The following is a 27,869-nucleotide window of genomic DNA, read 5'->3' on the forward strand; positions in this document are numbered from 1 at the left end:
CACTTGGTGAGCATGGTTGACTATGGCCAAAGCATTTCTCATTTCGAAAAGAGATCCGTGCTCTGTAGTGAACCGACAATGGGCTGGTCATGATTTTAACCTAGGTACTAATAATAACTGGAACCGTGTGCTCTCCAAGACAAGGACAAGCCCAAATTCGGAACTCCAAATCCAAGTTACCGACTTAGATAACATAAACTCGGTAATTTGATGGATGCCCAACTTTGATCCACCAATTTGATTACTTACCCAACAAAACAACTAGGTAATATGCGCTGTCAGCAAGTACGCATCCTTCAAGCAGCCAAGCAGGAAAAATAGATAATGATACCTAATAAAATGCGTTTTTTGTGTACGTTTGCGACCTTACAGAACAACGAAACGCGTTCAAGCATACCTCTAATTACGAAACCATGTCTGTGCCTCTTTCAAGCCGGAAAGGCAATTGCCATTAGAAGAACCGGTACTTAGGATTTCATTTAACCATTAGACTTCTAGAGTTTAGAGTTCTGCATTCCGCGTTCTCTATAATCTACTGAAACTTACTTCTTGAATTTCTCGGAACTCTATACAAATAAAGTAACACTTTGGCAGTGAAATCGATCTTTTGAGGATGTTATTTTACAAATTCAAAAGCGGAAGATCCTCCGTTCTTGCGGCTTAGTAACCCTTGTTTCCGTTATCTATAATAAACCTTTTTCGTTTCCGTTCCTTGAAGCAGCAATGTTCAGCAGTTGGAACTGAGAATTCTAATAAAATTCACATACCTAATGTTATAGGTATTGTACTGGGAACCAAATTCGTGTAAGAAGTTCCATAAGAAGTTCAGTTCAATAAACTTCTATTTCTACTACTAATCTAACCTAATCTACGAAAGTGAAAAATTGTTTTCCATTCTATCAGCGTATATTTTATGAGTGCTATACACAGGCATTTTCGATAGCGCGGTACCAAACACGGTCTTTGTCCTTCCTCATTCACACCATCTTCTTCAGGTCATCGGTCCAGCGGGTTAAAAGTCGTCACACGTGGTCCACACTCCACACGTAGCTCTTACCTACTGGTACGCGGTCTCCACTTCAGAATACGTCTGGTTTTGCGACAGATAAATAATATGGCCTAAAAAACTGTTTATTAATGCATTTTCATAGCCGCACGTGCCAGTAATTAGATACCCCAATTGAAAGTAATGATATGTATTGTAAATACTTAAAATGGTATAACATAAAGTTATTTTTGTTACAGATAAGAAAAAGATATTAAAAGGCGTAAACGGATGTTTCAAACCGGGGCAGCTGACGGCCATCATGGGCCCATCGGGCGCCGGCAAAACTACATTGTTGAACATCCTGGCCGGTTACTCGTAAGTACGCCTAAAGGTCCTTTCAGACGTGCCACAGCCACAACCATACAACAGCTATCGTTACGTATACGTGGCTAGTTACCACCCTACTATCAATCGCGACAATCTTCCATAGGCCTAGGGCAGCCAAGGCAAATCCGCCCCGGGCAGTGGCATCTTTAACATTTTTGCTGCTGTTGATTTGGTTGTAGTGTGGTTTGTCTAAACAGACTGTAATACCTGCATTCAAGGAATATCCATTGTTTGCACGCATGAGAGAACTTTTTGTTCATATTGTTTATTATAGGTATGTACTATGTACGCATCACATGTAATTTATTTTTATTTCAAGTATACTACCAACTTAAGAACCTAGAATACAATATAAATTACAATGAATATTTATTACCTTACCTAGCTTTGGAAGTCTATCTGAAAGGATTGTAGAACCTGGTAGCGCCCAAGAAACATTTTTTTTATTATTTTACAGTTATTTCATTATTATGGTTATTTTATTATGTAATATAATGTAACATACGTAACATAACTAGTACAATATGTATTTGAAATTTTTATACGATCGGACGTAAGTATCGAACGGTGAGGTCCTAATGTAACTTTCCCAGCTAGTGTCCCAAACTCTGCGTAAATCGGTATGGATGGAGTAATAAATAACGTGCCAGGCATAGACGCATGCTTATCGTAGCTAAATGCTTAATTTTATTGTGACTTCCCAGTAAATAGGTATTAACCTATCAAATTCCTACCTTGGCTGCATATCGTTTTTTTACCCGACTACGGCAAAGCCGAAAGGAAGGGTTATGATTTTAGCAGTCTATGTATGTATGTATATATGTAAATATGTATGTATGTTTGTATCCAGATTCTGTGTGTTCCACCGTAGCGCCTAAACTACTGAGCCGATTTTGATGAATGAGGTGTCAATCGATTCTTTGTAATGGCCCGGGTGACATAGGCTATACTTTATACGAAAAAAATCGGCCTGACGGAAGTTACATAAAAAAAAGTGAGGCTCTCAAATTTTTTTTTATTGCTATTGTGTCGAGTGGGATGTCCAACGAAAGAAGAAAAAATTCTGAGTTCATAAATATAAATATAGCTATTATTAAAATATACCAAGCGACAGAAACCCCATTTTACTATAATTAAATTCGTTTCGATTAGACATAACAGATGGCGCCACTAGCTGCTTACAACGCACAGAAACCCCATTTTATTATAATTTTATTATTTCTCATGACCTATTGGCTATTTACGAGACCTCGGTTATTCGTCGCATCATAGACTTATTAAAACGGAAAAGTTTCAAATAAAAAAAGTTGAAAAAACTATAACCCGACTACGGAAAAAATGAAGATATGAAAGAATCAAGATTGTGCTTAGTGCTATCATCGTCTTGATTGAGATTCAATACAAAGGCCGTGGTCGTGCGTTGTCGACAGCCTATTTCTTATCCTTGATTGACGGCATTCCCAATGATTTTATTTGTCTACCAAATTAGAATATTTTCTTTTTGCTGTCGACAACGCACGACCACGGCCTTTGTATTGAATCTCAATCAAGACGATGATAGCACTAAGCACAATCTTGTTTCTTTCTTTTTAGCTTATTTTACTTGTACCAAGTCGAATTCAAGTTGTCTCATTTTTTCCGTAGTCGGGTTATAGTTTTTTCAACTTTTTTTTACTATACACAGGAAATGCCTAACGCATAGGTACTCCTCCGTCATATATGTATTTGTCCCTCAACGGACTGGCGGTTGAGCGGGTATCACAAGTAGTATAGCTTGAACTTCTTCACTAAGTTTATGTAATGATAAATAATAATTAATACATAATTATTATTAAGGAAAGGACCCTCTTAGGAAGGTAATTAACCAATTATGTGTGTTTTATCACCAGAACTAAGGGTGCGAAAGGTGAGATAACTGTGAACGGAGTTTGCACATGCGCCTCTCAATCAACCGGCCGCGGCGGCGCCAGGTACATTCGCCAGAATGATGACCTCCGTGTACATCTAACCGTGTATGAATCGATGTCTCTTGCTGCTGCTCTTAAACTGGCCGATTTCACCTTCCAGGAACGCAAAGAGAAAGTATGACAAATTCTTAGCTATAGTGAAAGTTTTGGTATTATTTCGACACCTCCCACGTAAGTTGTTGTATCCCCAAAACTACAATTTTTCAGTAGAGCGTTTTGAAGATATAAATTGAAATTAAAGCTCCATTTTTCAATTTATTTTTGTGAAATTCGGTATTTAGTTATAGTTTACAGTACTTTCACATATTCTGAAAGATAATTTATAGAAATACTTCAGATTTCTGAGATTTTGTTCATACAACATTTTACGGCGTGTTTCATCTTTGTAAAATGTTGTATAAGATACTTACAACAAATTACGCTGGGAAAAACGGGTTGAGTGTCATCGTATGTGTTACATACAACTGTGTACGTCGTTTAAAATTTAAAAAAAATGTAGTATGTGTAGTCCGATTCATCATTTCCAACCAATGGATGTCCACTACTGGACATAGGTCTCTTGTAGGGACTTCTATATGCCACGGTCTTGCACCACCTGAATCCAGTGGCTCCTTGTGACTCGTTTGATGTCGTCTGTGCATCTAGTGGTAGTCTGTCAACGCTGTGCCTTACAGTGCGAGGTTCCAGCACCTTGGGACCTCAACGTCTATGGGTCCTTCGCATTTTGTGCCCCGGCCATTTACACTTCAGCTTCGCAACCCATTTATGCCGGTTACTCTGATTTTTCTACCGATATCCACATTCCAGATTCAATCACGTAGAGAATCTTCAAATATAGCTCTCTAATTGCCCGCTTAGTGACTCTGAACTTTTTTATGAATTCCATTATAATATGTAACCATATTATCTCGGATCCATAATATGTCATCACTGGTAACACGCACTGTTCGAAGACTAATTTAGTTTCCGTACGCTGCCGCCGAGTCGGATTCGTTGGCTGACCTGTTTCTTGAAATTGCACTTACCTACCTGGTCCAGGTACCTGTTCCAGGCTTACACACTTTTCTATAATTTCAAGTGCAGAGCCCTCAACGATTACTGAGTGGGCCGAGACATAAGAATTAGACATAATTTTCGTCTTACTCATGTTCATTTTCAGGCCCATCTGTTGTGAAACTTTGCAAAAGTCATTGAGCTGTAAATGTAGAAACTCTGGGAAACCTAATGAGGTTTCCCAAAGTTTCTGCGATAGTGACTATGTCATCGACAAATCGAAGGTGAATTTCTTTTGATGTTAATGTCAAGTTCATTCCAATCCAAGCTTAAAGATAAGGACGTCTTCCAAAGCAGCGGTAAAGAGTTTCAGAGAATTACGTCTCAATGTGCACTCTGTCACTGCAATTGCACTATCCTAGTCTGGTCCTATATGTCGACTGACATGGTGTTTTCGTATAGGATTCTATTTCAGCATTTGTATGAACAGGCAGTTGTTACAGCATCTCAATAGCAACCTTAATACAGCCCCAGTTTCCACCAAATCAAAAACTTTCTCATAGTTTACAAACGCTTAGCAAAGAGGCAGATTATTATAATAGCCTTCAGTTATATTATGCATAACATGTCGCAGCTTATGAATGTGACCTATAGTGCTTAAGCTTTTTCAGAATCAAGCTTGTTAGGGATGCTGAAAGTCATCGAACTTATTATTGTGACTATTCATAATGACTTACGATAACAACAGCTTATAGACATGGCTTAGCAGCGAGATGAGTCTATGACTCTTCTTGAGTAATGTTTGTAACTTTGTAATTTCGTTATGCAATGAACTAGATTAATTTGAATATAAGATTCACTAACCTTTTGTGCTCACATTGCAACGAATAAACCATTACTTATTATTTATTACGGCATTATCGCCATGACGGGATTGAAAATCCCGTCATGGCGATTGGAAAATCGCTGAAAGACCTTAAGTACTGGTTTGCCACCCGCTTTCAGGAATTCTACTGTGATTCTGATATCACCGAGCGAATTTTTATCCTTGAGTTGTTTGAGAGCCATACTTATCTCGTATAAACTGGCATCTGGGATATCTTGGGTATAGTATCCCGTCAATTTAGCTCTGGGATCTTTAGCCAAATCTTCAACAAGTCTTTGTATTGTGGTGTATAACTGTCCATAGAACTTCTCCACTTATTTCAAGAGCTCAAGTTTAGCTGAAATGAGGTGTTGTCAGATTTTTGTCGTATCAGCAGGCCCTGTTTAGTTGACAGATCTTTCGTGAATACTTTTGAGCTCCTGTTCCGCTCTATGGTATCTTTAAAACGAAATTAAAGATCCATAAGTTACGCGTTTGTACAATGATCTGCCAGTAGGTGGGTGCATCTGCTGAAGACTACAGTATCATTTCTGGCCTTTTTCTGGCCATGAGCTTTAAAATCATAAAAAAATATTTGTTATTTTTGGACGATAGGCCGTAAAGAAATTGGACTCCACCACCTGGCAGGTTCTACCAACCTATTTATTGGAAAGGTAGGCTCTGAAATAATATATTGTAGTAGTGATTTTTTTGTTAATTATACGGTAACCTAGTGGTATGATGAGCCGATTAGTTATTTCATTGACTATCATAAGTTTACGTCGCCATCAAACTAAATTTTAACATAGTTTTATTGTATACAAAGTCGTATGTAAGAAAAAAAACAATGTCATAGCAACGTAAAATATAGCATGTAATCATACAACAAAATTTTGAGAAATGAATGCCGAAGTAAAATGTTGTATGTATCACTTAACACAAAATTTATTATGATTCTGCAACGTAAACGGTTGTATGTCATCATACAATACTGTTTTTGGGTGTCCTCAACGACGTAAATTGTTGTATGTAACCTATACAATAGTTTAGCTTGGCATCACTATTAAATTACTAAAATACGATAATGAAATAATAAAATGCAAACACAACCGTGACATATCAGTGTCTTGAGTTACAAACATTTCATTTGAAGTCCGGCGTGATCTGTTGTATCTGTTACATACGAGGCGCAAACGTGCGACTTCACCCCACATAAAACGTTGTAAAGGTCGATATGATATTTTACGTCGTCCTCGTTTGAAAAATACAACATTATACGCCTCATAAGTACTTTAAAAAACAACATTTTTAGGATTTTTTTTAATTGAACATATAAAATAGATAAAAATAGACATTGTTATGTAAAAAACGCAAAATCGCAATTTTGTGGCTTACAACAACTTACGTGGGAGGTGTCGATTTATTCCAGCGGTTACTAGGATTGCGTCATTTATGTAACTTTTTGGACTAAAAAAAACCGGATTTTATCTGGTTTGCTGTTAAGTCATAACTCTTAACCATAACACATATTGGTTTCCAACTTAATAATAATATACTTATTCGATGGAGGTTGTCATAGTCGAAGAAAAGACTGCTTTTGCTTGGGTAGAAGCACTAGTAGATTTCAAAAATAGCTAGCCTTTTGCCACGGCTTCGTGGATTTAAGTTGTTATAGCTCTCGTTGGGTTTATGCGGTGATAGCCCTCTTATTAGAGAGGTCTGGAGTTCAATCTTCGGATTTATGTACGTTTCAAGCAATTAAATATATCAGCTTTATCGGTGAAGGAAAACTTTATGAGGAAACCTGCATACCAGAAAGTTCTTTAAAATGTTCGCAAGGGTGTGTGAAGTCTGCCAATCCGCACTTGGTGGTCTAATCTGTGTCTCTAATCTGTGTGGCATGGTATGGCCTAACCCTTTTCATTCTGAGAGGAGACCAGTTCTTAGTAGTGGGCTGGCGTTGGGTTGATGATGAGGAAGGGTTTACTTTATAGGAAGAATTTCCTCGCCCAGACCTAGCTGTTTGAGCTGTAGGTATGATAATATGTCCGTCGGTTTCTTCTTTGACATTTAGATAATTTAATATTATTTTGACAGGTGTTCGAAATGCTCGCACTACTAGGTCTAAGTGGCACATCACGCACAGTGTGTAGAGATTTATCCGGGGGTCAGAAAAGAAGACTCGCTGTTGCTTTGGAGCTGTTATCAGACCCATCATTACTGTTTCTCGATGAACCTACCACGTAAGTGTCTATATATTATACGAGTATGTATATTTAAAATATAATAGAGCCTCGATAGCTCAACGGTTGAGGAGCGGACTGCATTCCGAAAGGTCGGCGGTTCAAACCCCACCCGTTGCTCTATTGTCGTACCCACTCCTGGCACAAGCTTTACGCTTAATTGGAGGGGAAAGGAGAGTATTAGTCATGATTAGTATGGCTAATATTCTTTTTAAAAAAACCAAATTATTATTATTATACTACTACTATACATATAAATATTCTTGTAATTTTAACCTATTACTACCTTTAAACCGCGGCTTCGCTCGCATGGCTTAGTAGAAGAATAATTGTTTCCAATACTTTTTAATGCAATGATTGGTTTGAGATAGTGGGTTTATAGGAACTGCAATTTATTTAAATCTTTCAATCAATCAGCCTCTTTGCGTCCACTGTTGGACATAGGCCTTCCCAAGAGCCTTTTACTTTTAAATCTTTACAAAGACGTTTTTTGTAATGTGTCTTTGTATGGAAAGAAAGCCAAAGTATCTTTATGATACTTTTGAGAAACTTTATAACTGCATTCAGGCTATTATTGTGTTTTAGCAAGTTGTCTCATGGCATCAAAGTGAGAGTTAGCAGCCTCATTAATTCGTTACACGGCGACGTACGAATGTGCTTTACACAGAGTTTACGCCCTGGTTCCCTACTTTTTCTTGGCCGTTACGTGTGAATAGCGATTACCTAGTCTAACGGCTGCTGTGTCTAAGGTACCACAAGAAAGAGTGTTATTTGACATCGACGTAACTGTGTCTATATACTCTCTATTGTAGGTATAACCTCTAAAAAATCTTACGTAACGCGTCCACTTTAATTTAGTTTTTTTTTGTTTGAAAGGTGGCTTGATCGAGAGTGTTCTTAGCTATAATCCAAGAAAATCGGTTTAGCCGTTTGAAAAATCATCTCTTTTCTAGTTACTGTAACCGTCACTTGTCGGGAGTTTTCTAATTTTTTTATTTACACTTGTTTTAATTGATTTACTTGCAGCGGCCTAGACTCCTCATCGTCAACATCTCTGATCGCTCTTCTGAGCGGCTTAGCTCGTGGCGGCCGAACGCTTGTGGCAACGATCCATCAACCCTCAGCCTTAATGTTCGAGAAAATAGACTCAATCTACTGTCTAGCAGCCGGGAACACTTTGTACTCAGGACCGAGGGAACAGCTCTTGCCGGCGCTGAATAGTGCAGGACTGCGATGCCCGCCCTATCATAACCCAGCCGATTTCTGTAAGTACTCATCATCAATACGATATTATAAGAGCGAAAATGGTCTGCCTGTCTGCAATCTTTTCACGGCCCATGCGTTTAAACTTTAACCGATTTTGACGAAATTTTGTACGGAAATAGATTGCACCCCGGGGACGGACATAGGCTACTTTTGTCCCAGAAAATCGAAGAGTTCCCACAAGATTTTTAAAAACATTAAATCCTGCACTTGGACAAAGTTGCGGATATCATCTATTTTTTACAGAGATATGTAGCTTACGTCCCGGAGACAAAAATAAGCTCTCATTTTACCGGAAAATCAAAGAGTTTCCACGGCATTTTTAAAAAGTAGCCATGGTACTAGTAAACAAACAGCCTTGAACATAATGGCCCAGCAGGCCCCATTGCTGTTATGTGAACCTGGCAAGATTCTGGTGGCGTAGAAACCATGCTGTAGGTAGTGGTTCACATAAGTTTATTTATTTTACCTACTTTATATCTCTCGCAATTCCCTGTACCTACATATTGCTAGTCCTTGTTGTTTGAATTAGAAATAAACTCATATTCATTTGTGAATATATCTGTCGACGCCCACAGCCTATTTCAGTGTCAACCGACTACTTACCTTGACCTGAGTTAATACCTATTAGTAGAATTCTTATAGTCTTGATGGTAATCTCTAAAATACCTTTTGCTTTAAGCTTCTCGTAGATTAAAGAGAAGAAAGCAAGTACCTATTGCTAGTAATATATAGGTAATTACTTAAGTAAAAAACGCAACAACTCCACGCCTGCATGCCTGAAGGTTCTCTATAATGTTCTCAAAATTATGAGAAGTGTACCATCTTTCCTTTCTCGCTCTGAAAGGAGACCCATGCTCTGTAGTGAGCCAGCCGTGGGTTCATCATCATGACGATGATGACGATGATGATGTAGTATGTACCTACGTAGATAAGATACAGCTATAGCTCTATACTTAGGTACGTTATTCCCGTGGAAATTTTCCGGGATAAAATGTAGCCTAGGTAGGTAGGTATCAGGGTATTAGCTTATCTAGTTCCAGATATCAGCCATATCGGTGGAATCATTGAGGCGTGAAAGATTAACAAGCATCCAAACTTCCACATTAAATTTTTACTATTAGTAAGATTATTATTCAATCGATTCCTGTACAAACCGTGATGTAGCATTTTATTTAAAAGTCCATAAGATAATTATGCGTCGTAACTCGTAAACGCTTTCTAATAAGGCTATAGGGACCTATACCTACTATAGGATTCCAATAACCTTTGATTATCGTCACGGCAATGTGGCATTGGATTTATTTATAATTTTGTATTGTCTAAGTCTGATGACCTAATTATACTATACCTAAGTACTACAATGCAATGAGTTTTCCTGATAATTTATTCATTAAATTCCTATTTGTTTTATGTTCAATCATAGCTTAAACATGCGAAAATAATTAAAAGGTATAATAAATATGTCGTGCTTTTATGATTTCTTTACATAATATCCACTAGGTACGTACCTACATTGTTTCGGTATATAATTTTTATTGTATAATTATACAAATAGGTGTTAAGTACCTACAACTTACAATGTTATAGTTCCACAATCTGATGCAAATTACAAATCATTGCGTTTTTTTCAATAGAAATAAACATACCTATGTATCACTTTTATACCTACTTATTAATATGCAATGTTCATTACAAAGTGACGAGGACAGATGGATGTAAGGCAAAATAATTTCAATGTAAATAAGTAGGTAGATCGATAGATCTTTTAATGCGATTTGTTCACACATATTTCCTCCTCTAACTTCCCTTTAGAAACGTGAGACAAATCCAAGCTTCTTTACCGGTTTATCAATAATTAATTATTCATGTATTGTTATGGGCCAATTCTCCGAATACCTTTCTCCTTGGGGATACTTGATGATATGATGATGATAATAACATCAAATGATAAGCAAATTAACTGTTTAATCTCTCGAAAATAAAAAATTAAACTAACCTAGCCAATAGCCATGTTGTTATATTTAATACCCTCGCCCCATAAGTCATAACAGATCCAACAGTTGACAGTCCCCAACAGTCCCCTTCCCTAGGCACTTCCTGTTTGAACGCATTATAATCAGGGCCCCTGACAAAAAAAAAAAAAACATCAAAGGGTTAGTCACAATAAAAAGGAATAACGACAACATGACAAAAAAACCGGCCAAGTGTGAGTCAGACTTACGCACCGAGGATTCTGTACTCGAGTATTTTTTCCGACATTTTGCACGATAAATCAAAAACATGCATAAAAATAAATAAAAATCTGTTTTAAAACGTACAGCCCTTTCATAAATCCCACTTGGTAAGTATTCACGGTTCACACCAATTCACGGTTTTCGGATATTTTCCTTAACTTGTGCTATTCCTGCTACATACCTGCCGAATTTCATGATTCTAAGTCAACGGGAATTGCCCTCTAGGTGTTCTTGACAGACACGACAGACGGGCAGACGGACAGACCGACGACGGACCGACGGACGACGGACAAGCGGGCAGACAGACAGACAGACAACAAAGTGATCCTATGAGGGTTCCGTTTTTTATTTTGAGGAACGGAACCCTAAAAACCGGTCAAGTGCTAAAAGACAGATAGGCACCATCGCATAGGTGCCATCTCCACGGGTGAGGGAATTGCCACGATTGGCCTATGAGGGTTGTATCGAATTTGGTGGTGGCATGGCGAGACTGTCCCCACGATTCTCTCGCCCGTGAAGATGGCACCTTAGGTAGGTAGGTACTAGGTACCTATCCACGTTTATTTATTTTAAAACGTTGGATCAATAAATCAATTTATTATATTTAACCGACTGTTTGTTAGTCAGTAATCTTGTCAGTAACGCTTCTTTGGCATTCGAATTGAGCCGAGTGCACTTGAATGTATTGTTCACAAAATAAATATGACACAGATACTCCATGTGTGGCCTTAGTAAAAGTGTACAGTAACTTCAATCAACTGATGACTCTAGTGTTTACGTACGCAACCTAGTTGCTAAGATATTTTTGCATACTAAAGCTATTTTCATGCAAATTGTGCTAATTACCAAGCAAAAGTAAAGCTTTATTTACACCAGTAGTTCGATTCCGAAAAACCTGCATTTATCATTACTGTAATCGCAATTGCTGTGATTTGCTAAATTTATGCTATCCTTGTTGCAACAATGCATTGTAGCCAATAGTGAGCGAGCGTCAACCAATCAGAGATGATTGCGATCGTGACATTGTAGCTGTCATTCTACCGCAATCGAGCAGCAAAATTACATAAAATATTTAAAAAGCAAGAATCATCGGTAAACCGTTCGTAATAATCCAATACTTCAACACGAAGTTGTCTTGGCACTCGAACTTCAAAATTTAAATCCCGAAACCGCCAGACCTTACTTATTTTCTAAGAAACAAAATTTGTGGGATAGAATAGTGTTAGTACCGCATATTTGCTACCTTGTGCCGAGAGCCATTTAAAGATATCAATTTCTCATATACCTACCTGCTCTCTATTCTCATTCAATACAAATTCTCGCAATACGTATTCTCTTATTTTCAGTGATGGAAGTGGCATCAGGTGAATACGGTACATCTATAGACAGCATTGCCAATACCATACAGCAGTACAACCCTGAGTCTACCTCCAGGAATTGGGAAGAGAGCGTGCCCGTTATACCATCTTTTTCTAGATCTCTAAGTAAGTAAATCTGTATTATATCGAAGATTGACATTTTGCACGATAAATCAAAAACTATTATGCATAAAAATGAATATAAATCTGTTTTAGAATGTACAGGTAAAGCCCTTTCATACGATACCCTACTTGGTATAGTTATCTTACTTTGAAAATTGAAACACATTTTAATTATTTTTTATTGATGTAACCACAAATTCATGGTTTTCGGATTTATTCCTTTACTTGTGCTATAAGACCTATCTACCTGCCAAATTGCATGATTCTAAGTCTACGGGAAGTACCCTATAGGTTTTCTTGACAGACTAGACAGACGGACGGACAGACAATCGAACAGATAGACAACAAAGTGATCCTATAAGGGTTCCATTTTTGCTTTTGAGGTACGGAACCCTAAAAATTAATGCGAAAATCGCTCATTCAAAATATATAAGCACTCACTAGATGTAATTTTTCTATTTTTCAAGGTATAGATACGGAATTGAAAGATAAACAACTTAGAAGTAATGTAAAATACCAGAAGAAATTCTCAAAGAACATCTACAGGCCGTCCGGTTACATGCTACAGACTTGGATACTATTGTACAGGAATTATTTGATGACAACAAGAAATTATGTGAGTAACGTTAGGGTTTATTTATTAGTTTTCTATTTCTCTTTAGCTTAGTTAAAAAAAACAAATGGTAGTTCACGAAGAAAATATGCACAAGAAAACATGCTATTCAAGAAAATATGCTTCATTGTTAGCTCGCAGTAAATATAATAATATCTTCTCATACATAGCGCGTTGCTTATAAAAATAATCAATTTCTCTTATTAGAGAAATCATACAATACTAATTGATATACAATTTGAAACGTTTGTAAAACTAAGTGTAGACAAAATAAGAGAAGGCAATAAACTGAAAGCGTGCTAAAGCGGTCATGTCATGACTGACTCAAGAATTACTTATCTCCGGGTTCAGACATATTAAGAAAAACTGTTTTCGTAAATATTTAATTATATTACTTAATAAAATCTTCTATATATCTATTATCTACGTTTCGCTTTATAAACATGTAATTATTATTAAAATAATAACGTAAAAACTTCCTACTAATTATGGTATTAATTTAAATTGTTATTATACACTAAAAATGATAGTTAAAATATTTGCACAAAATATTATACTTATTATAGTTTTTGCGATTATAATGACGCATATAATCTAATGTCGCAAAATAGGTAGTTGTCGTAAAGGAGCTTCAAAGTTTAGTCATTTAATTTTAGTATAGCTGTGAAAAGTTTTTCTGTGTGTTTAAAGATTATTATGAGCTTTTTAAACTGGTGAGATTGAAACTTGACATATTATCGGAGCCACAAGCTGAAAATTAATACATTTGGATTTTACGTTTCCACTAGCTTCAGTTTCTCCCGCGTTCTGCGGAATGTGCGAAAATCCGCGAATTATCCGCAAGAGTAATATGTTACGTCATATATAATTATTTTAAACTTTAAATAGTGAACGAATTTATAATTTTTAAGTTGTCGCTGGCCTGGTAAATTGGCTAGGGACGTGCTTAGTTTGGTAACTACAACGCGATTTAGCGTTCCAGTACAATGCCATGTAGAAATCAATAAGGGGTATGGGTTTAATAATCCTGTCATAGCCTTAGTATTAGGCTGCACTTATTAAGATTACAGTTAAGAGCTAACTTGTAATGGAATTTAAAAAAAATCTCAGTTTTCTAAATTCTAGCAAAGCGTGAAAGCTCGAAAACTGTAGGTCAAGGAAAGCAAACAAAAGTTCATTTTAATTTTCATTTCTTCAACAGTCACTATTTATGTACCGGGTAGCGGCTCACGTGGTGATCGCTCTCATCTTCGGCTACCTCTACCTTGGCGTCGGGAGCGAAGCGAGCAGCGTTCTCGGAAACTACGTGTATTTGTACGGCTCTATGCTCCTCGTCGTATACACCGGCAAAATGTCTGTCACTTTGTCTTGTAAGTACAGCTTTACTTGATAGGAGCTATTAAAAAAAAAATTGAAAATAAGTTACCTAGTTACAATTAAAATATGACAATCTGGCATGCTATGGTATGGTAGTCTATTTTACTCTGAGGTAACATCGTGCTGTAGAATTGGAATTGGAATATCGATTGGAATTATATTGGAATTGGTACGAGTCTGCCACATGATGCAAAATGTTGCCATTCCGCAAGATTTTTGCAATAATGTGCGTTAGTCATGGACCATGCGGTCCTGTGGCATGCTGTAATGTTGCACTATGTTGTTTTGGTGTAAATGAAGCTTAAGTGTTCCTGCCTCCATTGCTATAAACTTAATAGAAACTTGCTGTTTACCTATAAAATTACGACTTTGTTAAGAAATATGACTTTTTAAAGAGTTGAGGTGTAAACACTTATTGTGTGTAGTGTGTTGTGACGCGACAGCTGGCGACCGAAATCATATATTTTGAAAATATAAAGACGTCCACACTAACCTTAAGTGGTGCATTTAACGTGCTTCACCCATGTGGACAATCGTTATAAAGATTACCTTGCAACATTCCACAACAGCATGGTGTGCTTGCACCTTTAGAATAGAATAGAATAGAATAGATTTTTATTCAAATAAACTTTTACAAGTGCTTTTGAATCGTCAAATAATTTACCACTGGTTCGGAATGCCGTTCCTACCGAGAAGAACCAGCAAGAAACTCGGCGGTTGCTCTTTTCAATTGTGCAATTTACAATAATATTCTATACTATACAAGCAATTGCAGACCCGCGCATTGCTGGAGCGAGTCAAATCCATGCTTTTTTATCATTTACATAATCTTCGATTGTGTAATATGCTTTTGCCAGGAGCATACTTTTAATGGATTTTTTAAACTTTGGTAAAGGCAAGTCTAATATTGACTGTGGAATTTTATTATAAAATATTATTACACTCATTCCCACAAATGACTTTCCCACTTTTCTGAGGCGGAGCGTAGGAGTTGCGAGCTTATTACGATTTCTAGTTGGCCTGTCATGGAAATCACCGATTTTTTTGTAACTGAGGATGTTTTGTCGTACAAAAATTATATTATTGTAAATGTATTGAGAAGCTACTGTAAGAATACCTATTTCCTTAAATTTCTCTCGTAGGGAATCGCGCGGTTTTAAATTATAAATTGCGCGTATTGCCCTTTTTTGTAAAACGAAAATTTTTCCAATATCTGCCGCTTTACCCCATAGCAAGATTCCGTAGGACATAATACTGTGAAAATAGGCAAAATATACAATTTTTGCAGTTTCCACGTCAGTTATCTGTCGAATCCTTCTAACAGCGTAAGCAGCAGAGCTGAGTTTGCCAGCAAGTGTTGATATATGGGCGTTCCATTGAAGCTTTGCATCTAAAGTTATCCCTAGGAACACGGTGGTCTCCTCTACTTTCAACATATCATTATTTATCATTAATTTTATGTTATTTGTCGTCTTGGTATTGGGCAGTGCGAATTCGACACACTTGGTTTTCTTTGCATTTAAAAGCAAATTGTTAACAGTAAACCAGTGAGTGACCTGCGATATGGCTCACATACTTTGGCTTAGGTATGTTAAATAATGGCTCTTTATTTAACATACCTAATTAAAATACACGATGTAACCAGAGCACTAGCAAAAACTTAGCAATATTATTATACTACGTAAACAGAGTTCAATGTCAATAACCATTTGCCTTATCTCGTAGTTTTAGTGATTTAGTATTTTTCAAACCCGCATTGTATAGTGTGCTAAACTCGGGTCAATACCCCACCTACGATGCGGCGTTGACTTCGAGTGACCTATTTACGTAACGTTCGTTGACCTCAGCGTCAGTCATTCGTTTCATATTATGCAATATATTGAAAACTTTTAAAAAATACAGGTTTTTTTAAATTTCGTAGTATTTTTCATGGTATGTTATCAACTTATCAGTAATCATCAGTACTATCACCTGTCTTCGTTTTTGCTAGCATTCTGGTTACAGCCTTTATTTAGAATTTAGATGGTCGCACGAAATGTACCTACTCAATTCATACACAACACGAAACTTATACTCGTAATTACAACTATTTTAGTATTTTGAATCATCCATAACCTTTGACTTTTTAATAACAAATCAGTTCAAGAACAAATAGATAACAGTCGTGGAGTTAGAAAAATATCTTTAGCGAAAATAATTATAAGTATTCTAAAGCTATAACTACATTTTTTGATAAATATTTTTATTCACTTTACAGTTCCACTGGAGATGGACATATTGAAAGGCGAATACTTCAATCGATGGTACTCTTTGGGCCCGTACATATTTTCAATCTTAGCCGTGGAATTACCTTTTCAGGTATGTTTACAAATGCTCAAGACATGCACCCGTATTCACAAACCTTGCTTGCTTGAGTGTAGCACCAACACAATGATAAGTGAGAGAACTGTCCAGTTTAGCACGATTCCAGATGATGTAAATTTTCCGAGACCTAATAAAATCTTATAACATCATAGTCGCGCATTGCGTTTGCGTATATCTTGATCTTATCCTTGAATCTATATACTTAATCTTTCTGTACTTAATATTATAATAAAAACGATAAGAACAGTAATTAAATAACACTTATTATTATTACAGATGATATCATGCGTATCCTACGTGGTATTGTCTTACTGGTTGACCGATAACCCTCTGGAGCCGACGCGCGCTACTTTATTCCTTGCCACTGTAGTCGCCACATCTCTCTGCGCGCAAGCTTGGGGTTACTTCATCGGGTCCACCACGCCCACTAAGGTAATCTATATCAGTATCCTCCATGCAAAAAAAAACATCATTAAAACGTGTGCCCATCTGTTACCTTTTCACAACTCATCCGCTGAACCGATGCTGCCAGGATTTGGCATAGATATAGCTTGCACATTGCAAATTACTTCAACTCTTCAATTCGTTGATACCCCGAAGCCTAAAGACGAAGTCTTTGATGAGTGTATCCTACCTATGATGACGTATGGCGGTGAAACGTGGACACTGATAGTTGGCCTTGTAGACAAGTTCAAAGTCGCTCAGCGTGCTATGGAGAGGGCTATGTTGGATGTCTCTCTGAGGGACAGCATCCGTAACGAGGAAATCCTTAGGAGAACCAGAGTGAACGGCATAGCTGAGCAAATTAATGATGTTTTGATAAATTATTGAACATCCTCAAACCAGGTATAATATTCTGCTTTATTGTTTCAGATTGCAGTATTCATAGGCCCAGTACTTGCCTGCCTATTCTCCGTGTTTGGCTTCTGTCTTGCCCTGAGAGATACGCCCTACGCCTTCAAGTGGCTTCATCATGCGTCCTACTTCAGAGCCGGGTTTCATGTGGCTGTGCATTCCATATACGGGTTTAATAGAACAAAAATGCATTGTGCTAAAGGTATTATCAAAAGTTCAATTTTACAAAACAAATCTGGAATATAAGTACCTATAGGTTGGCTTTGGTCCAATCACCGGCGCGGTTTCCGTGCGATGTTTTCCTTTTAACGCACTTAGGTCCGAAAAGTTAGCTCCGAAAAGTTAACGGCCTCCCTGGCGCAGAGGTTAGCGCGTGTATTATCAGTGGAGGTCCCCGATTCGTTTCCGGCAGGAACTTTATAATTTCTAAATCTCTGGTTTAGTGTGGTGGCAGATTTCGGCCGTGGCTAATTACCACCATACCGGCAAAGCCGGGCTGCCAAGCGATTTAGCGTTCCTGTACGATGCCGTTTAGAAACCAAAGGGGTATGGGTTTAATAAAAAATACCATACTCCTGCCAGGTTAGCCCGCTTCCATCTTAGACTGCATCATTACTTACGACCAGGTGAGATTGCAGTCAAGGGCTATCTTGTATCTTGTGTCTTAACAACTAGGTTGCCATGGCTTCTTTCGATTTCAGTAACATTTAGATATACTAAAATTCGAAGTAAAATTAATAATCAGTGAATTTCCTTCTTTCCCAGAGTATTGCCACTACATAACGCCGAGCAAGTTTCTCCAAGAAATGGACATTACCTCAGTGGACGTTGGTGCTAACATGGCGATAGTACTAAGCACTACAGTACTGATGCACATCCTAACATGTACCACTCTCTGGTACCGATTGAACAAGAGATGAAGTAATTGAGAATGCACGTGCAGAATTGATGTGACTGAGCTATTTAATTTTTAGACATAATGTATCATGTGATAGCCCTAAAAGTTTATTTAGACAAGAGACAACAATGAGCGACAATTTATTGCTACATACATGCAACAGAAGAAAAATTTCTTATTTAAATTAGACTCTCTCGTCTCTTGGGAGAGTGTTCGGTAAAGTTACTTGGACCAATATCATCTTCCCTATTCTATGACCGCATGTTCTTTCTTTATAGTCATATTCCCCATAGTCCTTTGCATTAACCAAATATTGGTAGGAGCTCTCTTGGGTAATAATGCGGTGAGTTCCCAGAGCCTTCCTCTCACAACTCGACTAACAGAACGAAATTTCGACTCTTAGGTTAAATTACAGCTATTATCAGATATTAGTGATGTTAACCGGGACAGCTTAACGTGTTTTTCGAGGTACGGAGGGAACGAGAAGACCAAATTCGAGCTTCCAAAATCGGTCACCCATCCATTTACCGACTTGGGTCAACGTTGCTTAACAATGGCAATCGATTGCTAGGCGTTGTCACAACTAGGCCACATGACATTTGCATATTACGTCGCCATAAAAATTAACCACCCTGCCTCGATGACTAGTATTCTTGCACAGTCCGATTTTCCAAGTTCTCCTGATTCCAAGATTTTATCTCGCACATGAAAAACGACTAACCAGCTTCCATCTCAAAACTATGGGAGTTATTCAAGGGAGGAGTTATTCAAACATAGGTTTACGCATTAGGAATTCCTCGGGTGTTACAAATGTTTATGAGCAGAAGAAGTCACCTCAAAACATCAGGCGACCTGCTTACTTCCTAGTCCCTTTGTACAAAAAAATACATTTCACGCCTCAAGACGATATAATTTTTTTTTTATTCACTATAGGCAAGCGCTTGACCACAATCACACCTGATGGAAAGTGATGATGTGGTCTAAGATGGGACGCCTTTCTTACCTACAATGATTAGTGAATCAGCTATGTTTGTATTCTTGCCACTTCCTAACAAAATCATCAATGCTTCTGTACCCTGTCTCTATCACGACTTAAGAACGTCTTACTTTTATACTTTACCTCAAAGATTGTTTTAGTATTAAGTTTATGGCTGGTCTAAAACCTTTTCTATTTAGTTTAATTTATTGTAATGTGGACTCTGGAAAATAGAATGCATTTTAAATAACAAACTGCAAAAATCCCAGATAGCATTGTATTTTTTGATATTCACATATTCCAGTTTAACCATAGTTGATATTATAAAATAATTATGGATAATGCCTTGTTAAAAGTATGGAGCTATGTAGGCACCTATTTATTATGACGAATTAATAAAAACATTTTTATTTATTTTTGTTTTTTATTTTATTTATTTTAGATTAAGAACAGTTTTAGATTAAAAATAAAGGTTGGTCTTTTTTTGAAAAAAGAAAAGTTTTCTTTTATGACTATGTAGATACTAAATATCACCTACGCGCCCAGTAATAATGCCCTGCTAATGAACTGAAAAAATAATCGCAAACCACAATAATTTTGATTGCAAATGCATAATGTTACTTTCTCTAGTTATTGCTCTACCTACCCAGTAGGTACCTAATAAGATAGGATTTTGAGAAATTGAAACGAAATCTTTTAAAAAATTTGACTATAATATTAATGGAGAGTCATAAACCAATAATTTCAGTGCTACAATTTTAGACGAAAACTTTTTCTACGCGCCTGAAAAAAAGCTTACGTTTAATCAATAATTATAATGAATGCTTGTCGTTTTTAACCAGCATCGTTTGATACTCGTATCAATAGCAATGTTAGATCACTTGCGAAGTTCTCCTGAAACAATCAAAGGCGTGATCGGATACCAAGAAACGACCCATCACAATAGACCTTAGGTTTTATCCAGCTCTTAACCGAATCTTTTCATGAGAAAAATCTTTTACTCGACTTAACGGGGTGAATACCTGGTTGGTTAGTTTTAGGAATTTCACCTTTCAATTTGACAGCAAGATAGAATACAATAAGAAATAGGAGCGCGAGCGCAGCGAACGTTTTGCCAGATTTCCGTTAAAATATTCATATCAAAGTTACACGGATAAGGATTTTATACATACTTATTATACCTTTGAACGCGTACGTTCCGAAATCTGGCAAACCATAGACATAGATAATTATTAGTTTCTAGAAAATGTCTATCCAATTTAATCTCCGTTTGTACGGAAAGCGCGCTATGGAAACGTCTCTCAACGAGCAGATTAAAAACCCACTATAGGGAATCAAATATGGATTAGAATAATTAGTAAGACCTTGGTTAAATACTGAATTATAGTAATTTTAATCGAAGTTTAACGACTAACATTATTATAATACACTTATCATCATAAGTGTATACAATACATAGTCAATTTCGATTTTCAGAGGAGGGATCCTCTCTCTTTATAGCTCTGAAGAGGTAGAGAGGTAGAGGGGTAAAGATAAAATGAATAAAATTAAATTTAAAAAAATATTTCTAGAGTTTGCAATGTCCCGGAAAATGGCAATAAGCATGATCTACCTAGGTATTACTTTTTTTATCTAGGTACATGATTTTTAATATAGAACGACCACTTTAGTAGAAGACATAAACCATTAACCTCCCGAACCCATTAATTTTATGAACCAGTTTAATAACAATATAAACAATAGTTATGTATTATATAATAGAGTTAGGTATACCTACCTATAATTTATTTTTGTTAATATAAGAATCTAGGTAGATTATAATACTTTTCGATACAAAACCCATTAGGTATACAATCCATCCATCCGTCCATCAGCCTGTAAGCGTCCACTGCTGGACATAGGCCTTTCCAAGAGCGCGTCACCAAACACGGTCCTCCGCCTTCCTCATCCACCCGCTCCCCGCCACCTTCTTCAGGTCATCGGTCCAGCGGGCTGGAGGTCGTCCCACACTGCGCTTACCGGTACGCGGTCTCCACTCCAGAACACGTCTGCCCCAACGGCCGTCGGTTCTGCGACAGACATGGCCTGCCCATTGCCACTTCAGCTTGCTAATCCTTTGAGCTATGTCGATCGCTTTTGTTCTCCTGCGAATTTCCTCGTTCCGGATTTTATCCCTGAGAGTAATACCCAACATAACTCGCTCCATAGCACGCTGAGCGACTTTTAGTTTGTGGACGAGGCCAACTGTCAGTGTCCACGTTTCTGCTCCATACGTCATCACAAGTAGGACACACTCATTGAAGACCTTAGTCTTAAGAGGGCTCTCTCCGTCACTCGTTTCCACTCGTTTCATACAATCGTAGTTCCAATTTCATTTGAATATTAAGCAACCTAAGTCCATGAAATTTTGCAGACATATTCTAGAAACTAATATCTATGTCTGTGGTTTTCCAGATTTCTGTTAAAATATTCGGTTTCAAAGTCACGCGGTCTTGAAATTTTCATACAAATCTTGGAGCCCCTGTAATTTTAAAACTGCATATTTTTAGAAAAATCTAAAACACCACAGACACAGATATTAGTTTCTAGAATATGTCTACAAAATTTCATGGACTTTGCTTGCTTAATATTCAAATGAAATTGGAACTACGATTGTATGAAACGAGTGGAAACGAGTGACGGAGAGAGCCCTGTTAAGGCTTTGCGGTATAGACGATTCGAAGACCTGACGTAGCTTTGAAAATGCTGCCTAGCCCAGCTGGATTCTTCTGTCAGCCTCCTTGTCAAAGTTGTTTCTACCGAATTTTATAATCTGGCCGAGGTATTCCTGAACAACTTCGATGCTGACATTGCCGACGGTGACGGGTCTTGAGGTAACGTGGTATACCATAGTAGGTATACAATATACCTGCATAATATCTACCTGAGAGTTCTCCATAATAATCTCAAAGGTGTATAAAGTCTGCTAATCCGCACTTGGCCAGCGTGTTAGACTATAGCCTAAATCCTTCTCATTCTGAGAGGACACCTGTACCTACTCAGCAGAGGGTCTTAGCCTCTTAGGTCTCAGTAGTAGTCAGATGGGTTAATGATGATGAAGATGATGATTTTTTGTATTTTTAACCCCCGACCCAAAAAGAGGGGTGTTATAAGTTTGACGTGTGTATCAGTGTATCTGTCTGTGGCATCGTAGCTCCTAAACTAATGAACCGATATTAATTTAGTTTTTTTTTGTTTGAAAGGTGGCTTGATCGAGAGTGTTCTTAGCTATAATCCAAGAAAATCGGTTCAGCCGTTTGAAAGTTAGCAACTCTTTTCTAGTTCTTACTGTAACCTTCACTTGTCGGGGGTGTTATAAATTTTTTCACACCACTCGCTCCAGAATGCCTTATTGATGATGATGATGTATTTTTCTTTAAAGAAGACCTATGAGCTCTATAGTCTATGCACATGCATTTTGTGAAGTGCTCTATATAAAATGTTCTGCCGAGCGATTCAAAACACTCGATTCGGTAAGTTATCGTTCGATAAGATTCGAACGATAACTTACCGAATCGAGTGGTCTGGCTTCTGAATCGCCCGGCTGGAGACCCTCTTGAAAATTAAAAAGAAATATACGAATAGAGCCTAATTTTTTTTTTAAGTATCTCCTATTATTCTGACAACAAAATAAATATAATAATACAATACACAGTACAATTTTTAGTAAATTTATAATAATTGGCGCCTTTGTTATTGAAAACGTTTTTAAATTGTTTGATCATTAGGCACGCTATTTTCAGTAACGAGATATTTTTAAATCAATTACGGGAAGTTATTTTTGTGTTGGTACTTAGTGTAAATTAAGCATAGGTATCTACACTAGTAGATATTAATATTAAAAACCGGTCAAGTGCGAGTTAGACTCGCGCACTGAGGGTTCCGTACTAGGGTAATTTTCCGACATTTTGCACGACAAATCAAAAACTATCGTGTATTAAAAAAAAAAATAATTATACCCCACTTGATATATATATATCTATAGTTGTCTATACTTTGAAAATTTAAACACATTTTTTTTTAATGACCACATCCTTTACAAGTAAAGGATTTGTGGTCATTTTAGTATTTCAGCGTTCATTAAGATGATCGCAATCGGGTTTTAGTTTTCAACTTCATGAATAAGGCTTTGACTTTGAGCCTATACACAAATACATATAAATACATATTTTTTTTGCGAAATTTTAATTGCTAATACAGTCCACTAAATGTGTCATTGCCACTAAGCGATTTTAGACCGGTATGCCTTTGGACAGGTTTTGTAGTATTACCATTTAAAGAGGACCAATTAATTATTTATTTATTAGTCTTTCATCAGACCTTTTTGATCTCGTCAGTTGTCTTAAATCAATTTCGCCAGGACATATTATTCCACTACGATATGGAGATCCATTGGCTCTATTGCCCAAAAGGTACATTCAATGGCCCCTTAATTATTTATCTATCGTAGACGTATCAAAACCGAATCTTATTTCTTCAATCTTGTCTTTCTATAATAATAATAATGTTGTATTAATATAACACGAGATGTTTTAATTAGCTAGGAACACTCTCTAGGAGTTTTAGAGGACTCAGGTGACAAACAGGCATCCTTATCATCAATCCTCACAGCCTCATCCTCACAGCTTTATATAAAAGTCTTTACTTGAAAGGGCCCAGTTTAAGAAATTAATTCTAGTATCGACTAATTTGTGAGAATAGTCGATACTAGAATTAAATTTTTAAATTTTAAAAATTTTAAATTTTAAAAATTAAACAGTTGCATCCCGGGGACGGGCTATTACGAATAGGCTACTTTTGTCCTGGAAAATCAAAAGTTCCCACGGGATTTCAGACCCTAAATCCACGCGGGCGAAGGTGCGGGCATCAGCTAGTCAGTAATATAAAACAACACGCACCACCTTCAAGCTAAGAAAGAACAGGCATCTTTGAGCAAGAGCACTCCAACCTAGACTTCATGATTGTTTTTCAGATATCCAGCTTTCCACTATACAATCACTGCCACAAGTAGGTATTAACAGGGCTCTCTCCGTCACTCGTTTCATACAATCGTAGTTCCAATTTTATTTGAATATTAAGCAACCAAAGTCCATGAAATTTTGCAGACATATTCTAAAAACTAATATCCGTGTCTGTGGTGTTTTAGATTTTTCTAAAAATATGTAGTTTTAAAATTACAGGGGCTCAAAGATTTGTATGAAATTTTTTAAGACCGCATAACTTTGAAACCGAATATTTTAACAGAAATCTGGAAAACCACAGACATAGATATTAGTTTCTAGAATATGTCTGCATTTCATGGACTTTGGTTTCTTAATATTCAAATGAAATTGGAACTACGATTGTATGAAACGAGTGACGGAGAGAGCCCTCTTAATCTTGCATAAAAAGGGAGAAACGAGCGCCTCTAGATGCAAAGGAAATATATACTTACAAGGTTAAATTAGCTACCACTGTATTTAGGTTAGCCGTTCAGCTTGAGTAGACCTTGACTGTTGCATCTGATTAATAAAATTTACAGCGTCTACCCGCACAAAGCTAGAAATGCATAATAGAACATAAATGCGCCGCACATTTCATGGCCCAGGATCTGCGTTTCCAGCTTGTTTCCAGATGATAATATGTGGTGAATCCTACGAACGAAACCCTAATAAAATACAAAAAACGTTAAAAAGTGTACCTACTACAATCACCTACAACGCCGTTACTCGCGCCGCTAAATGTAAAGAAGTGCGAGTCACAAACACAAAGTGTTCCGTACCATGATACAAGAAATAACACTTTTTAATTTTAATGGCAGCCTTTTTAGGGTTCCGTATTTAATTTTTTTATTATTTGTTGCTATGGCGGTAGTAGCAACAGGTTACACAATATTGCAGTGAATTGCGAACATTTAAAGTCTCTACCCAATTCTACCTAAGAAATTACAGCCATCTGACAGATAGATGGACGGACGGACGGACAGCAGCGGAGGCTTAGTAAGTTAGGAGGGTCCTGTTAAAAATCCTTCGAGTACGGAACCCTAAGAATCCAAAAAATCTGTTAATTGCTGAATTTTGACCTGTGGATGTAATGTTGGATTTACCTTGGCACTACTGTTTTTGAGGCATATAAAATGTCACAAACGATAAAAAAGTCCTAATTAAGTATCTTTCAAAAGATAACGAAAATAAGTCCATGGATACGAACATGACCCAAAAAGTACGAATTTCGTACCCTTCTGGCAACAATGGCCGGGATTCGCCTGCAGTCTTCATGTCCCGATAACAACAATCAGCTGCAAGTTTGACAACGGACAAGCAACTGGTGGGGAGAACGACCGATAATTACTGACAGAAGGACTGAGGAGGTAGAAACGCCTGCGCCGCTAGTTTGCCGGTAATCGCCTTCGCGCTCAGGCGAGTCGGACCAGTTGCAGTGCCCGCCCCATCGCTCTTTGTTTTCATTCAACACGATTCTTTGTGTTCGCGCGATGGACGAAGCCTTTGTTCTATCTAGTTAAGTGTGGCTCTAAGTGCTAGTGGCAATGGCTACCGACAGCCAGTCGGACTCGCAAGAGACTAATTCGACGTCGCTGGTGGAGGATTCTATTAACATCACCTTCGAAGACGTTTGCTACAAAGTGCGACATGGTTTCTTGGCTGGAGGTGGGCGAACCCTTACATAATATTCAACATGATAAACATTGTACTACGTATTTTGCTCATTAACAAATGGTAGATCATTACAACGTTAGTACTACCTAGTTATCTTTAAGTTTATTATCATACGTTCAATGATAAACTGAATAGATACTAGGTACGTGCCAAGGAATACCTACTGCACTTCTAATTATTTACTAAATTCGACAGTAAAGTCGTAAACGAATTGCACAACAATGAACAAACTAATTACCTGTTAGTAGAGCATTTTTCACTTTTAATTTAAGTAGCCAGTTAAATTTTGAACGATTTTCACACAATGTTTACCTACCCTAAGGTCGGTGTCAATGGCCTTTCATTTATTTATACTCACTATAATAATGTTTACTATAAAAGTAAGCACAAAATACATACGTACGCGACTCTGAGAAGGTTTTTGCATTACATAGAACGGTAGGTACTTATAGGTATCTCTATACGTTGGGCCATGTGCTTTCCCTTTCTACTTTGTTTACATCGCTTACTCCTATTAAGTACCTACTAGGTAGGTACTCAAGTTTTACTAAAATTAGTAGTCATTTTACTAAGAAACTAGCTGTGCCCGCGACTTCGTTCGCGTGGAATAGTGACTTTTCGGGCAGCATGTACATTAAAAATGTTCGCCGTGATTCTTTAAATTGACATAACTTTTTTATTTATGAACCGATTAACATGAAATAAACACTAAATGTTAAGTGAAGCTTACTACAATATATTAGTGAAAACCGTATCTAAATCGAATAAGCCGTTTCTGATATTAGCGAGCACAAACACACAGACAAACAGACAAACAGACAAAAAAAATTTATTACAATTTCGGGTTCGGCATCGATATAATAACAACCCCTGCTACTTTTTTTTATATATTTCCATTGTACAGACACCACTTTTCTACAATTTTATTATATGTATAGATATGTATACGTTTACAAGATAAATTAGATTATTTACATAAGTCTGATCTCAGATTTAATTAGATTTTCTTACATAGATCTCGAAGCATTCACTATTTAACTGTTAAGAGTTATCCCATCGCAATCTTGTTTAAAACCTCTACCGTGTCTCTACCGCAAATTATTAATATTAATTATTTATACATCGATGTTATTAACATAGGTAAGTAGGTACCTACCTACCTAATTAATTTGAATTTATCTATCGAATGATCGAAGATTTCAGTTGTCCTACAATTTATTACCTACACATGAAGTTTACACTATGATTTCCGTGCTATGATAATTAATAATACGCGTACAGCCACAATTGTTAGTTTGAACCTGACTATACTATACTTACTTTTATCTTATACATATGTCGCTCATTAAAATGAAATCTTAGATAAGCTAAAAATATATAGTGATTACCTACCTAGTTAGTTTAAGAGCTAGATCGTAATTTACTTCCTTCTTTTGCTTACCCCTTCATATTTAAACTATGCCTCGTTGAGCCTCGATAGCTCAACGGTTAAAGGAGCGGACTGAAAACCGAAAGATCGCCGGTTCTAACCCCACCCGTTGCACTATGGGCGTACCTACTCCTAACACAAGCTTTATGTTTAATTGGAGGGGAAAGGGGAATATTAGTCAGCATAATTAACTTGGTGAATATTCTTTAAAAAAAAAAAAACTATGTAGTTCGAGAGT

At 37.1% G+C, this 27,869-nt stretch overlaps 2 protein-coding genes across 3 annotated transcripts in view; both read left to right on the forward strand.

Annotated features, from left to right (window-relative positions):
- Positions 1–19,919, forward strand: part of LOC123869964 (ATP-binding cassette sub-family G member 1-like) — a 41,498-nt gene extending 21,579 nt beyond the window's left edge. Inside the window, exons 3-13 of the mRNA XM_045913092.1 lie at positions 1,246–1,363; positions 3,265–3,457; positions 7,298–7,443; positions 8,470–8,708; positions 12,290–12,427; positions 12,892–13,040; positions 14,239–14,407; positions 16,672–16,772; positions 17,055–17,210; positions 17,652–17,835; positions 18,399–19,919. Coding sequence (XP_045769048.1) covers positions 1,246–1,363; positions 3,265–3,457; positions 7,298–7,443; positions 8,470–8,708; positions 12,290–12,427; positions 12,892–13,040; positions 14,239–14,407; positions 16,672–16,772; positions 17,055–17,210; positions 17,652–17,835; positions 18,399–18,553 — 1,748 coding nt within the window. The 3' untranslated portion in view covers positions 18,554–19,919. The remainder of the gene's footprint in view (positions 1–1,245; positions 1,364–3,264; positions 3,458–7,297; positions 7,444–8,469; positions 8,709–12,289; positions 12,428–12,891; positions 13,041–14,238; positions 14,408–16,671; positions 16,773–17,054; positions 17,211–17,651; positions 17,836–18,398) is intronic.
- A 5,971-nt stretch (positions 19,920–25,890) lies between these two features.
- The window catches only part of LOC123869965 (ATP-binding cassette subfamily G member 4-like), a 41,334-nt gene continuing 39,355 nt past the window's right edge, over positions 25,891–27,869 (forward strand). Inside the window, exon 1 of one of the 2 annotated variants that reach the window (XM_045913094.1) lies at positions 25,891–26,193. In XM_045913094.1, the coding sequence (XP_045769050.1) occupies positions 26,176–26,193 (18 nt within the window). In that variant the 5' untranslated portion in view covers positions 25,891–26,175. The remainder of the gene's footprint in view (positions 26,194–27,869) is intronic. The other variant, XM_045913093.1, reaches the window with a different exon arrangement.

The sequence above is a fragment of the Maniola jurtina genome, chromosome 11 (assembly GCF_905333055.1).
Source record: "Maniola jurtina chromosome 11, ilManJurt1.1, whole genome shotgun sequence".
Classification (NCBI taxonomy): Eukaryota; Metazoa; Arthropoda; class Insecta; order Lepidoptera; family Nymphalidae; genus Maniola; species Maniola jurtina.